The sequence below is a fragment of the Coturnix japonica genome, chromosome 1 (genome assembly GCF_001577835.2).
Source record: "Coturnix japonica isolate 7356 chromosome 1, Coturnix japonica 2.1, whole genome shotgun sequence".
NCBI lineage: Eukaryota > Metazoa > Chordata > Aves > Galliformes > Phasianidae > Coturnix > Coturnix japonica.
The window spans coordinates 27,477,316-27,492,754 of record NC_029516.1 but is presented as its reverse complement, the minus strand read 5'-3'; the positions used below and the strand labels follow the sequence as shown (position 1 = coordinate 27,492,754).

Genomic DNA, 15,439 nt, shown 5'->3' with positions numbered 1-15,439 from the left:
TCCTGGGAGGTTTTCGGCACTGTATACACAATGATTTCACTCGTGCTTCTGTTGCTGTCATATTCTCTGACCACTAAAACCAAACCAAACCAAACCAAACCAAACAAGACATCAAGGAATATTCAGCAATGTGGAAAAGCCAGTAAGGTTGTTAAAGGATGAATAAATAGATTAGGCATTGCATGCATGAGAGGCAATCTCTCATGTCTTCATGTCTTCATAAGCAAAAGTGGCTGGTTTTCCATGTAGTGGCATGCTTTTGGGCCTCTTTCTTGTCTCCCAATTATATGCTTGTCAAAGTTAGAGTCAGAAGGTCATAACCGCTTTGCTCTCCTCACTATATAAATCAGCCAGCCAAAACTACCATTTCTTAGTGTGTTTCAATTATTTATGACCCCAAACCTAGTTGAACAAATATGCTCCTAGGCTAGAATCTAAAGGCTAAAAGAAGAAAAAAGTCAGCATCACAAATCAGTAGCAGCGGGCAACATCAGTCTGGGGAATACAAGCTCCCTAAATAGCGAGAAATCTTCCTGGCATGCCTTCACTGGGTCAAAGGTTATGGGAGCTGCAAGGCATTAGGGTTTCTCTGCACTGTTTGAAGTGTTCATTTGAAACCACACAGTCCTGCTATGTTGTTTAATATACTGTGTGGACATTCAGCTGAGACACACAAAAACATACACTCACATCTGAAACAGACTGACTGGATTCCTCATCCCAGACCACTCCAGAACTCAGCCCCTACACATGAACACAGGCCAGACAGCCTTGCACCCAGGGGCATAAGTGGAAGTGGAGTTTTGTGAAAAGCTGGGACCGGCAGTAATTATCAGGTGTGGGCATTACTGCACAGGTCTTGGTTATGCCAAGCAGCTCATTTCCCCCAGCTGTGGTGTTCTGTGTGGGATTTGTCTTTGTCAAGTAACCTAACACCCCCTGCCATCCCCACACTGGCACTAATACGAACTAGATGATGTTCTGGTGACTGCTGGCTTAGAGGGAGGTTCAGTCTGACCTCATATGGTTATGGTGACTACCTGCCACAGGAGAGTCTGGAGCAAAGAGCTCTCATTACATTTCAGTTGTAATAAACTGTATTGACAAGGAACAACACTGAAAATCTGCCAGGATTTCATATTGATAAAATGAATTTCTGAAGCAAAATGGAAACTTTTCAGAAGGTCAAAGATACCACTAAGCTTCTGCTAAGTTTTCCAGAACACAGTGAATTGTAGCTAAATATTTGTACACTCCTGAACAGAAAAACACAGTGGAAGGAGTATAGACCCTTTATTTTGGGTAAAAAATGGAGCAGCTCTGTCACCCTTATCCTTGGAAAGACCTGACTCCTTAAAAATCTAGTCCTGAAGTCCAGAAAAGAAGGGGCCCCTAAGCTCTACTGCACTCCTATGAATTGTTGATGGGTTGGGTGAAAATTTCCAGGGCAGTCTGGGCATGGGGAGTCCCTTCATACCATTATGGGTCATGAACCAATGCTGAACCTGAAGTGTCCAACACCAAAAGGCACAGGTTGACACAGACCTCAGTACTGAGTTGTAAATTAGGGTCCTGGTCCTTTCCCATGGGAGATGCCTCAATACACAGACCTCAGCTTGTCTGAAAACAAGACTGACCTATGAAGATGCCAATGGAACAGTTCCCACATTTGAATATGCTTGCTTTGAAAGATCCAAGGAGGTACTTGTCAGCAACACAACCACTTTTTTCCTCAGCATTCCTAACAGAGCTGTTCACAGCCTGCAGGGCTGGGGTGGGCAGCTTCACCTGTGCTTGCACCCTCTTCTGTGGGTAGTGCTCCTGGTGTGTTGATCATCTCACTGCTAGCGCTACCCACAATCAAAACAGGACTGTTTATACACTTATTTAAACAAAGAGAGGCCAAGAGCCTATTTGAAGTAACATTGGTCCGTGGAATAGATGGTTCATTTCCTTTCAGTGAACGCATTATTTGTAACATGGAAAACTATAGTATGTAAGCCAGTTCCTAGATGTGTTGGTTCCCATCAGAAGCAACTCTAGCAGCCACTGTTCTATATTGATTGGGTCAATAGCAGAATTAGGTTGCATTTGGTAAATAGAAAGATATGTGATAGTGAAAGTTTTCCAACATCTCTACTTAAAGCATAATAAACAGTGTTGCTTGCTAGCTTTGTGGCTTCTCAAAGTTTCTGATTGTATGCTATAAGAAAAATCAATATCTTATTTCTCACATCATCCAGATAGATAGGCCAGCTGAAGGCTTCAGCCACAGCTTTGTGCCATTCTGACAGGGAAAAAACATGTTTTCCCTACTTCAAGCTCCACTGTTTACAAGCAGCTATTGACAGCTTTGCAGTACCTTCTGTGGGTAAGATCTATCACAGTGAAGCTTTAAACTCATGCTGGCTCTGCTGCATTTCTTAGTCCTCCTTCTCCAAACCTGCCAAGTAGAGTTATAAATTCTTAAAGTGGTTCTTACTTTTGATTGTGCTCACTAAATGTGGAGAATAGCCAGGGAATAAAGGAGGACTTCTGAATTTACAGTCAGTCTGACTTATGCTGATCCTCACAAAAAATAGGTGTTTGGCTTACAGAAAGCTGGCAACTACACTTTCATACCCTTAGATGAAATTAGTTTTCCTGTACAGCTGTATGGCACAGCTCTTTATGTCTGCTGCAGAACAAGTTGGTTGAAAATCAACTGGCAGTAGAAATGGCATATTTTTCAGCTCTGTGAATACCCCCGAAGATGTTAAAATAAGAGATAATTTTTAATACTAAGATCAGGGAGAATATCGGTATAAAAAAAATAACTTCAAAGTTACAAGAGAGATGAAAAAAAGTTACTTTTTGCAATTCACTCACTAATAAAATTAAAAACATTATTAGTGAAAGCATTGATTGTCTATTTATGTGCACAGTATATCACAATCATGTCCAGAAAAAAAGATTATTAAAACATAATTAAAACTTGTGATTGCCAAGTGAATCATTCATCACATGGGAATGCCAAATAAGAACTATCCATTTCGCTCTGGTTGGCCATCCCACTCACAGTGTTTATTGCACATTATTTTTTTCCCAGAGAGAGACACCTCTTGGCAGAAAGATGTTGAATTAATTTGCCTGATTCATGCTTTCTAGTAAAAGTTCTGTATTAAAAGGACTGAGTTTATGAAGAGTCATTTTAATAGCTATATCACTGCCTGTAATGTGGTGGTGAAGTTGGCTTCAAGAAAGCTAGCACTAGCATTTAGTGCATCCAAACTACTTGGCTTTCAATTGAGCCTAATTCCCCAGCAATACAAGAAATTTAAAATTAAAATGCAGGTATTCCATTTTCCACATGTCACCATGAGGAGAGCTAGAGGCGGCTAAACTCACAAAGGGAATTTGTGTGCAAATGCAGGCCCTTCACATGCAGGTAGAGAGCAGCTGAATACTAACAAGATATGTGCTATGCTTTAGTATTTAATCCTTTTAAAGTTCAAGCCAGTCCTAGTTCAATGATGAACCATAAAGCTTAACCTTGGTCTTCTTTTTGCTTTATCACAGCAAACTCCTTCAGGCTTCAGAGTCTCTGGGGAACCAGAGTTACAATGGGCTGGGAATGTTCCTTCAGAGATGGGGCATCCACATCTTTGCACAGCCTGTGCCAGTGCCTCACCACTCTCCTAGTAAAAGACTTCCTAACATTTAATCAAAATCTCCCCTTTTTTATGGTCATTCCGAAAGTAATGCCTTCTACTCATTCCCATGGGAACTAAAACAGATACAAAGTGCAAAATAACACTATTTGATAGAGAAAATTCTCAGCTACAAACTCTCTTTTTCAGTCATGACCATTAGCTGTGCATTTTGGCCAGCAATGAACGTCTTGTATTTCACGCTGCGATCTCCACTGTAGGATCACACCACCCACTGCCTCACTGTGCTCACATCCACAAGTAGATCAGGAAATGTTGATGAATGTCAATGGATGCCATTTTTTCCACATGGAGGAATTCAGTGACACTCCTTTGCTTCATCTGCACTTCCATGTCAGACACAATAATGTAGGACTGTGCCTCTGCTGCCATCTGTCACATGGCAACAACATGGAATGGAATACTGGTGGGAAGGTTCAGCCTCTACTGCCATACCACCAACATCTGCCCCTGGTGGTGGGGGATATAATAAAATAAAAGGCACTATTTTCAGGGCAGCCCTCATAGTTTATAACCATTTCCTGTTGTCCTATCACTATCAGACTGTGAAAAAATAGGTCTCCTACCTGTTTATAAGCTCACTTGAAGTACTGGAACGCTGCAATGAGATCTCCCTGAAGCCTACTCTTCTCCAGGCTGAACAAGCCCAGTGCCCTCAACTATTCTTTATATGAAAAATGCAAGTCCTTGTCAATGAGTTCTCCCAGACTGTACACATATCTGGGACTGCCCTGACACAGGCACAACCTCATTAACTTCTCAAATACAACACTAAAAGCTCAAGGACTTGGTCCTCTATAAAACCAGGAGGTAGCTCAAACCTATGGCTACATCCATGTGAGTCTCAGAGAAACAAAATCAGGAAGAAATAATGACACAGTTTTCCCTGAAGTCTGCATAAGCATATGAAGAATAAAGGGTCTGCAGAAAGTTTGTTAAATGAATGAAAGGAAGTTTTCAGTTTGAAAAATTAAATGTATTGAGGCATTGATATATTTTTCTTTTTCGTTTGTGATTTCTGAAGTGCAGCAGATTCAGACAAAAGGCTCTATTTTGGCTGATACCAGTTGAAAGCTCAAAATCAATGACACCACGCATCAACATGAGCAGAGAGAATATAATGTTCTCCATTGTACCTGTTAAAGTTTGCATTTGTTAAAGGTTCTTTTGTTAAAAGAACTATGCTGTTCTTCTGGAAAGGGAATTTAAAGATCATTTTGTCAGAGAGGTCACTCGATGTAAAGAAACAACATTTACACAACTAACTTTTAGCTGGTCTTACTTCAAGACAGAAAATAGAGTTAAGGAAGGAGAACAAACTACAGCTTAAAAGCAGTTCTTCCTCGTTTGCTGACTGATTGCAGGCTCAGATTGTATTTAAAATTCTCAGGGGATATACAGATTGAGATGAAATATTGGTTTGGTATAATGGTAGTATGGAGATCATAGCTATAAGCTATTTTTGTAATGCATAAATCAGTGCCTGAGCACCAAACCATGGAAGTTTAGCATTCGATTCATAAATTAGCATGGATAATAATTTTTTACTTGATGATATATCTTGACTCATGCAAGTAGCTGTAAGTTATTTTTTCCACCCATAACCATACAGGTTGTCCATGATGCGTGACAGCTGAAAATTACAAAGTGTGAGCAAGAAAGAAAGGATATTTCTGTTACTGGTAATTCTGAACCCCACTGAAAAACTGTCCCTTCTTACTACAACCCAGGATACTGAACAATTCCTCTCCCAAAGAGTTTATTTTTTAACTGGGCAACACAAAGAGAAACTCACAAAATAGGAAGCAGCAGCCAAGAACTGAGAACAGTCTGCAGTCAGCACGTAAATTCAGTACTTTTTCCTTCAAAAAAAAAAGAAAACGGGAAAGCAACAACAACAAAAATGAAAACACTGCAAGAAAGTGTGAGGTACAGGGGCTATGAAGGAGAATTCTGACTGCACTGGAGCAAGTGAGTAGTTGGCATGTAGGAAGACAGGCTTAAGTTCTCCTGTGTCTTGTTTCCTGAACTATCTGCTGTCTTGATCAGCTAATACTCAGTATTTCTCATTGTGTGCTCAGATCCTCAGCTTGCAGCTGAGAACACTGCCCCTGGAATCAGGTTCTGTGGAGCAGGTGCCAATGCTTTCTCTCGGCTCAGAGCTTGTGGGTGGCTCAGACATCTGTCTGCTGGCAACAGCAGTGCAAGTGATCCCTGCTGCAGCCCTTGTTGTTCATCCCTGCTCCCCTGGCTGAAGAGCTCTCCAATCTCCCATGCTTTATTCTTTTTTTTTTTTCTTTTCAAATCTGTGCAGACCAGAATATTCTGTGCTCATTTGTTCCAAGTGTCCAACAGAACCTGAGGACTACATTAGTCAGCCAGACGGTGTTTTATGCTGTTATTTTTCATTGATGATGTTTTTGGAGGGAATGTGTTGGCAGCAGCTCCAGTTGCCTGGAATTACTCTCATGTGACTAAGCCATTTTCAGGGTTGAGCTTCACCTTAGTTCCTTGCCTTTAGCCATATTCACCAAAGGCTCCTACACTACAATAAGAACTTACCAAGCATCCTGTTCGTAGTTGTTTGTCTCAGCCAGACTGCTCAGAAGAATGGTGTAGTGGCTGCTCATCTGTTCTGCTGTCCTCAGATCTCACTGGTAATTGCTGTAGTCCTTTGGCCACCACTTACGTTCACAATATCGATCTTGAATTATAGTTTATCTACTGTATCACCAGTACCAATCCTAAATGTATAATTGTCTGCTTGCCAGTTAGGGTGGTGCTGCTAATAAACGGATAAGTCACTCAACTTCCCTTCAGTTTGGTATAGCCTGGGGAGCTGAGCTCTCTGCTGCTAGGATCTCAGCATCCATTCCTACTGTGACCTCACAAACCCCAGCACTACAAGGGAATGCTGGGTGAGATGATCTTCCAGTCCAACCTTATGGTCCCAACAGCACTGATTCCCACATTTTCCACATGACAGTAGTGAAAACAATTAACCTTGCACTGCCAACTGGTTCTGAAGCTCAGCAGTACCTTTGTGGACCCTGTGAAGGTGGAGCGCATGGAAAGAGGCTACCTGAGGTGGGATCAGGAGGGTCATCCAGAACTGGAGTATGAAAAGATCATAGCCTGCACCAACAAAGCTGTCTGCATCTCCAAAGCAAAGAAGGTCCACATAGCAGGTAAGATGCTGAAATGAGGTGCCACTGCAACAGCAATCTAGTGCTGGGCTAGAGAAGGTGAGATCAGACCTCTGCCAGTGGAAGGAATCTTGCTTTTGCCAATAGTCCTGCCAAATGTTTTGTTTCTATCCCATGGCACTCTTCTTTTCACTATGTCATATGGCAACTGGTGCTGAGAAATGAACAGAAGCATTCTAGTATGGGAAGTAGCATCTGAGAGTGTGAGAAGTGCCCTCAGCACACTTCTGGTAGCTGTATTTGTTTGTTGCACAGACAGCCACTGCACACAACACAGGTATGAGATCTTTAGTCACATCACTGAAACATTCTTTGCTCATCTGAAAAGCTTACTTTTCAGGTAATAGATAAATATATGCCAGAATATATAATTGAGTATGTAACTGTTACATTTGCAAATGTAGGGAAGGCATTTTTAGTGTTACTGCTGTATCCTTACTGAGAGGCAAGATAAAAACAGAGGCAAAGTGAAAACACTGCACAAGTGTGAATCATAGAATGGGTGAGGTTGGACAGGACCTCTGGAGGTCTTGTCCTGCTCTCCTGCTCCAACAGGGACACCCAGAGTCAGGCACCCTTTAGGTATCATACACTCTAACATTCATACATGTAAATACAGAGCTAGTGATTAAACTGTACATGTTTTTTAAAAAGGTCTAGTCAGTGAGATATAATGACCACCGAAGACAGTCTCCTTTGCAGATAAATGTTATTTCAGGAGACATGTAAAGTAAATGCAATCCTCCTAGGAGAAGCACTTCCTCTTCTCAGTCCCTCCTTCTTCAGTTCTATTGGGAGACCAGAGGATTTAGTCTACAGATAATTGGCTAAAGCTCACTGCATTAGAATAGTTTAGTAATAAAGTTGGACTGTGCCTATGCTCTGAAGCTGTTTATTTGAGCTATGACCTGCAGCAATCAGGTTTCATTTCCTTTCAGACCTGAAGGCTCCACTTCATCCTAAAGATCCCCTTACACATCTTTGACTCTTAACCTTGACCTCCTGCAGCATGCTGATTCTTCCTATGAGCTACCAGATGTTACAGCCCTGACAGGAAGGACAGAAAGTGGCTAAGTGTAGGAAAAATTGTCTTTACCATTAGAAGAACAAGTACCTGTGAAGTGCCCCAGTTCTGTATCTCCTCAGTTAAAGCTGAAATAGGGGTTGCTTAAATATACTCTTAAATCCACATTTTGTCACCTGTACGCATGTTCCTTTTATCAGAAGAGCTGAGCACTCATATCCACCATAACTTGCAGTACAGTTTAATAGCAGATTATTCCTACTGTAGCTGAGTCTTTCTGCTTCTTTTCCCAGCACTGATTGCATCTCTGCAGAAGTGCTCTAACAAGTGTGAGAAAGCCATCTGAAAACATGAAAGAAGATACAGACCTGACCCTTCTTACCCTGAAGACTATTTGCCCCCCACTGATGTTGGCACAGGAGGAATGTATGTTTGAACAGTTTGCTGCCTGTGTCAGCTTTTAACACTCAGCTGCTAATATGGTCTTGATAGCATGTTACTGGCTGGTATTTGATCTTACTGCATATCCAACTTGGGTCACAGCTGATGTCTGTGTAAGAAGTGCATGTGCATGGCTTCTGGTGCCTACTGACAAATTTCCTTTTAACCCTGGTAAACCTCTCCACTGTTTCATGGAACTCAGTACAGTCTTGTTGTGAGATAATGACTGCTTAAGAGCTGACTACTATTGACAAAGCTGACTGGTAATAGTACTAGGATAATTAAATCCAAAAAAGAAAAGGACATTTTGGTGCTACCAAGACAACACCAACAGAATCCCTGTGTCAGAGCAAACAAGAACCAGGAGCTCAGCAAACAGTCTGAAGCCCTTTAATCACTGCTATGCATGATCTCACCTCAGGAAATCTCTTCTGCCTGCCCTTCATAGGGAAGTCATCCGTCTGGTCATTCCTACCAGTAGCACACTCACACTTACCCCATTGCCACAACCATTGTCTTCTTGCCAGTAAACACAGTCACAGTGTGACTGAAATGTCCAGGTTTTGCTGAAGACCAAGATGCACGACGTCTCTGGGTGCATCCAGGAGTTGGCTCTTGGGAGCCCTTCCCACCTCTACAGCTGCCAACACTGAAATTAAATCCCTCATGTGGGAATAAGTTGTGGAGCCCACATGGATGGCAATTTCTCCTGTGCAATGGGGTTCGTGCCTACCAAGCATGGGTATGTTGGGAAGGGGAGCAGATCTTTACTTCCCAGGGGAATACAGAGACACTGGAATATCAGGTTTCTACAAACTATCAGGACTTTCTTATATTGCATCTATCCAAGAGGTTGATGAATTTCAGTTTCCTCCATTTCAGATTGGTTTTTAGGCATTATTTTTTTCCTTCTGTGTTACAACACTGATTGACTGAAAGTGCTGTTATGCCATGTGGCAAAAAATACCCTGCTCTGAGGAGACAATACCCAAACTCTTCTGCCAGCAGGAATATCCAGTTGAGATTATTAAAACTTAAAGCATTGTTGAATTCATCTACAAAAGGATGCAGACAACAGGACAAAACTGTAGCACTCTCTCATTCCCTGCTACTATTGTTCAAAGTGAAGTTTTGGCACAAGCTGTTAGGGAGAACAAAAGTGTACAGATGGACAATAAAACTGACAGCACTTACACATCTTGAAGTCTTGGATGAATAAAAGAGTCAAGAGCTGCTCTTGCCTGGCCAAAAAGGGTTAAACATATGCTTACATAGGTGAGACAGTCTTGCCTTAAAGTCAGTGGGGCTACACCTATACAAAGCTGAATTTCATTATGATGGAGTGGCACAAATGCAAAGAATTTGGAAGGAATGCATCATAGTATTCCCGTCTCAGTTGAGCAAAGAAGCTGTCCAGTATTATTTCTACTGTGAATGAGTCTCTCACAAAGGCAAAACACAAGGTTCACATCACATTCCCATGTGCTGCAGTCAAAAATAAAAGAAAAATGGGAGTTAAGACATTAATTCACTCCCTAGAAGACTATTAAACCTTTTTGCAGTTAAAAGTCCACAGCAGTCTATTTTGATTCTAAACAATTTGCTAGAAGTTGCAGGTTCATGACTTTGAGTTAGGATGGGGCAGATGAGCAGTTCTCAAGTCTGCCTACTTCTTTGCTCACAGATCCAGCAGCTGACCTGCAGAAGCAGCACACAATTCACTCATAAAATTTTGTGTGAAATACCAGCTGTTAAGGTAAGGTAGGGTAACATCGCCTTGATTTCTGGCAGAAATGTCAAGCTTTCTGGAAGGTACAAACATCCTAAATGTTTAAAAGGTTTCTAACAAGAGCACACTGCTTTGCTTTCAGACAGCTGCCTGAATTCTGGGATCCACACCTTTGATTTCCACTTCAGCTTTCCTCTAGAGGTTCCCTCCACTTCACCAGCAAAGTTTGCTGCATCTCCTATTTCGTGTAGAGGATTTGCTGCAGCCATGGTACTATCCTAGATAAAGAGCAAAGATATTTACTGTTGCAAGGAATCAGTGGTGACCACATGGGACATGCAAAAGATGAGGTAAGGAGGTACTGTTCAGATCTTGTGTTTTAAATACCTACTACTGAGTGTTCACTAACTTTCAACACTCAGGTTTTCTTATTTGAACATTAAAACAACACCTTTAATATGTTTTGCCATTGTTGTCCTGGGGCTTTGGCTCTTATATAAAGATGTTTTTTACATAGTGTATAAACAGCATCATAGAATGATACACAAGGAGCACTTTGAGATCCAGAAAGGGAATTGAGTTTATTCTCTTGCTTTAAAGTCCAAATCTTTGGCAATCTTCACAAAATAGGAGGTCTTTTTTTGTAATCAAAGTCTCTCTAAACAGGGATAATAAGTCAAAGATCATCAGGACAAGCAGAACAAGTAAAACATAGTTATTCCAAATATTTTTTTTTTCTTTCCTCTAAATGTGGGTGATAAATACAGGTGAAAATGTATACATGTGCATGGGTGCATTCTTTGCATGGACGCTTGAAAGCGTTGTGATAATTCAACCATACCATGTGTGGTGTAGTGGGGAAGGCTGTCCTGTAGGTTAAAGGCAGGGCCTGGCAAAGGTTTGAGCAGCTTCAGATGTTCCTTCACAAATTTGGAAATGTTGTTTTTGGGGAACACCCTGTGTCCAGCATCAATAGTTCACTGTATTTTGCCTTTACACTCACACTCCATGCAGCCTCCATTTGTGGTGGAAGCTAGAAATGATGTCAATTACCTCTGCTGCTTCACCCACAGCTCTGTGATCCTTCAGATTTCTCTGGAGAAAAACGTATTTTTCCCTAGTGAAAACATCTGTCTTCACAGCAGATATTGCCAACAGGACATGCAATTACATTATAAGGGTACTTTTTTCCTTTGTCCTGTACGGGGTCTTCAGCAAAAGTGGAGATCAATATACCTTGGAAGATCAAATGAAGTGACAAGGTTTGGAGTGCCGGCCAGGCACAGCCCCTTTGATACCATGAGAGTCACTAGTGCACTGGTTCTGCCAAAATCATTGCCTGTCACCAGTGCCCTGAGTGGAAATAACATTATGGCATTCAAGTATGAGCTGGTAGGAACCTCTGACCTTCCCTGTGCCATGTCCACCATCTTCGGCAGGGTGCCTATCATCATACCAGCCATACCAGAGCATTTGTGGAGCAGAGAACCATGACTCTGCATGAAAATCAAAGTTAGCCTCTACTTTGGAGGCTACCCATCTGGGAGCAACTGGATACAAGGAATAAAGGATTTCTTTTGTTGTTCAAGATCTGTAGACATTATCTCTCTGCTTGCACAAGAGACTGTGGCTGCAGAGATGGTGGGCTTTTATCTCATGGACTGGTGCATGGCCACCTTCTGAGCCTGCAAAGTATCTAGGGCACTGTTGAGTCTCCTGCCCTTCCTCTGTCATCAGGTCTGGCTTCATCGGGACTACAAGCTCCCTTCATGTGCCTTCCTGAGTTTGGGCTTTGGTTAGTTTTATGCCTCTTGTTTTGGAAATCACAGGGTTTGAGGATTAGAATTGTGCTTAGGCATTTGTTGTTGTTTGTTGGCATTTGTGTCTAGTGCCTAGTATTGTGGTTTATCTGCTGTGTTATTAATATTGATCTTGAATGTATAGGTCACTGACTGTCAGTTAATTAGGCGTTGCTAATTGAATAAATCACCCTGATTCTGATGTGATTTACACAATATGAACTGAGAGCTGCTTCTTCAGAGCATGCTGCTGCCATATCATGTTCCACCAGGTGCCCTGCAGGCTCCCAGCATATCCCCAGGCTCTCAGGGGGGCAGGCTCGGGGCTCCAGTGTCCTCTGGCCAAAACTCAGTCCCACAGCAGGCCTCTTGTAGCAGCCTTCTGCCAGGACTCACTCATCTTTAGCCAGAGCCCAGAACCTTCCCTGGTCTCTAAACCAAACCAACATTTCACATTCATCACCTGCCTTTTGTCTTTTCCCATGTCCTCTCAGATTGACTTTGGGTGACAAAACTTCCCAGCCTGGGTGTGAGACATTGCATGGCATTGTCACATTCTTCTGTTCACACAGGGCTAACATTTCTCCTCATCTCGTCCCTAAAAATGGTATTTATCATTCTGACACTGGAAGGCCCATTCCACATCTCAGTTGAGACCATATATCAAGATGCTACGTGCAGAATCCCTTTACAAATAGATTATTGTTTCACAGTCTCCCTGTTTTCATTTTGTTCAAGCGAAAATTAAGGTGCCCACAATGTACATGACAGTGATATGTTAGAAGGATATCTTTCACTGCTTGTCTTTTGAACTTCCAGCTTTGTTTCTTAGTGACACATGAGACAGCTGAAGGAAAACCACCACCAGGTATCAATTCTGAAGTTACCATCACATAAGCAGTGGCAGTCCTCACAAATAATATGAAAAAGAATTTAACAACTTCATTTTTACAAACTATAGTTTGCAAAGAAACAATAGGATATCAGCACTTGGAGAAATAAAAGGCAGCTTTGTAATTTCTTTGCATGCTACTTGCTGGGATTTGAAGCACTGTGGAAGTCTATTTTGGCTCAGATGTCTGAAGCCAGACTGAGATCAGCAGACTCAGAAAGGCAGTTGAGGAAGAAATGAGATATACCCACACCTCACTATAGTCACCCTGCTGGCATCCTGATGGCAGAAGACAACCAGTATCTGATGCTAGCAAAACTGCCTTCTGGTTTCAAAAACTGCATTTCTCAAGATGGAATATATACTGGGGTGAAATATGCATAACCTTGTTCCCAGGATGTTTTATGCAGTGTTTATGTGAACAAGAAGCAAAATAAAATGGTTGGTTGAAATCAACAAACCACAAAGGCCAAGGTATAATACAACAAACATATATACCTGTGTGATTCCTGACTTCTGGGAACGTAGGCAGGTGATTTCACAATCTTTGTTTTAATTTTCTTTTCTGCTTTTTGTGTGTTGTCTGTATTGCAAATTCTTCAAGCAGTTTCTTTACTCTGTAGTTTCATTTCTCTAAGGCACTTTCATCTTACTCTGGTATAAATAGTAACAAGATCAATATCACATCTGGGTAGTGCAGTCAAGTACTTTTTTCCAGTGCACTGAAGACGACGCCATGTAGAGATCTGTAGGAAAGGTCTTGTCAAATATTTGGTTCACTTCTACAAAGATGTGGTGGAGATTTTTGTTTAGCAACACTGAATCCATAAAAACACCAGGAGTCACATTTGGGCTACCTATGTTTTTCCCTTTGTACACCTTTTGCAAAGCACTGAAACACACAAATGAACCTCATGCCTTTACAGTTCAGACAGACCAATATTATGCTGTGTCTTTCCTAAGACTCTTCAGAGCAATAGCAGTAACCATTCAGGTGCAGTGACCAAAAATAGCCGTATATCTAATGGAAACACTGTACCATAAGATGATCCTCCATGAATTTCTAGAACCACTAACTAACTAAGAAGCCACCACCAACCTTTCTTATTTGACATAGGTATCAATCATCTAGGCTCAAAAACATAGAAACCAAAACATTTAGGTGCAATACAACACGTTTGAGCTGAGGTTTCATTAAATACTGCACACTAAGCCTCCTTGTAGTTGACAGGTTCAACAAATATTGGTCCTTGTAGGGTGACTTATTGCAAAAATGGAGCAGGAGGTTACTGCTGACTTCTGCCTCATATTCTTTAGATGTATTTATATAAATGCTGAGATCTTTAGTTCTTGGAATCAATATTTTTTTATTTCTTTTTGAATGAGCCATGCCTGGAGTCTCTCCAGAACCCCAACAGAGGAGTCTGATCTCTGGGATTATTTCTGAGGAGGAGCCTTATTGTGAAACTGGTGGGATTTGTGCAGGTCAGAGGGGATGGGAAAGAGTATAAAAAGATGAGACACGTGGAAGGCTATTTTGTCTGCTCATTTTTTAATGTTAACCTTGCACAGATTTTGGAAAATGCTCCATTTTATTTTTATTTTTTTTAATCATGAAGCAAAACCAGAGATTTTTCTCTTTCCAGTAACCATAGAAACACAGAAACAATGATTACTGGAAATAGTTACACTTCATCTGTACTTGTGGGAGCAGGTTTGTGTTACTGCTGGAGGATACAGAAGTTAAACCACATCTGCATCCTTGGCAGTGTTGCCTGGCAATGCTGCCATAGCCAGTGGGGAATGAATGAATCTTACAAAGGTCTTCAAACATCTGGAGTTGCTGGAACACCTGCAATTCTTGAACATTTTTAATCTAGCTGATGTTGGCTTCAGCTTTTCCTGTTTTCAGGAAATGATTTTATAATTGATTCTATAGCAAAACTGTGTCCGTATTTGAATATGTGTTTCACTATCCAAAACGCTTAGTAGCTACCAAAGCATTGTCTCTTTTCATATACCCTCAGACCTTTCAAAGAAGGGCCAATGAGACGTAATTTCTCAAGAGCAGTCACCATCAACATCTATTTCTATTTAAAGGGAAAAAGAGCACATCAATACTTTTTTAAAAGCGTTTTGAATAAGATAGCCTTCTATTACCCGGCTCCTTTTCCTTTGTTTCTTTATCCTTTAAAATTACACAGGCTCTTCAGATAAGCTACTGCTGTAAGACACAAATGTGGATTAAATCATTGATTTATTTGATCTTGATCTACCTCCACCCTTTCCTTTCCTGATTAAAACTTCCACTTTTCCACAAAGTTCTCTGTATCGCTTTCCCATTCTTGCAAATAATCTGCCACCTTCCCCAACAAAAGCCTGAATGGGTTCAGCTTCTTTCTTCTGATTGCCTCTGTTAGACTTCTGGAGAAGGACGGGCTCCTTTGTCACACTAGACAGATCTTAATTAAAACCAACCCCAACCTGACTAGGTTTCATCCACATTACTTGTAAGTATTTAAGTATTGGTTTCTAATCTGTTTTTCCTTTCAGAGACCAATTCTAACGCTCTTGTGTGTGTAGACATACACAAGGCCAGTAATGGAAAGTCAATATAAATGGAGATCTGAAAAGAAAA

The 15,439-nt window shown here is 41.3% G+C and overlaps 1 protein-coding gene across 1 annotated transcript; it reads left to right on the top strand.

Annotated features, from left to right (window-relative positions):
* Positions 1-6,705: 6,705 nt before the first annotated feature.
* Positions 6,706-11,655, top strand: ARRDC5 (arrestin domain containing 5; the record flags this gene model as incomplete). The annotated part of the gene is given in 5 exon segments (XM_032442075.1): positions 6,706-6,898; positions 10,253-10,380; positions 11,125-11,241; positions 11,243-11,290; positions 11,326-11,655. Coding segments are annotated over 5 exon segments (765 nt in total), but the record flags the coding sequence as incomplete, so codon positions are not given.
* Positions 11,656-15,439: the final 3,784 nt, after the last annotated feature.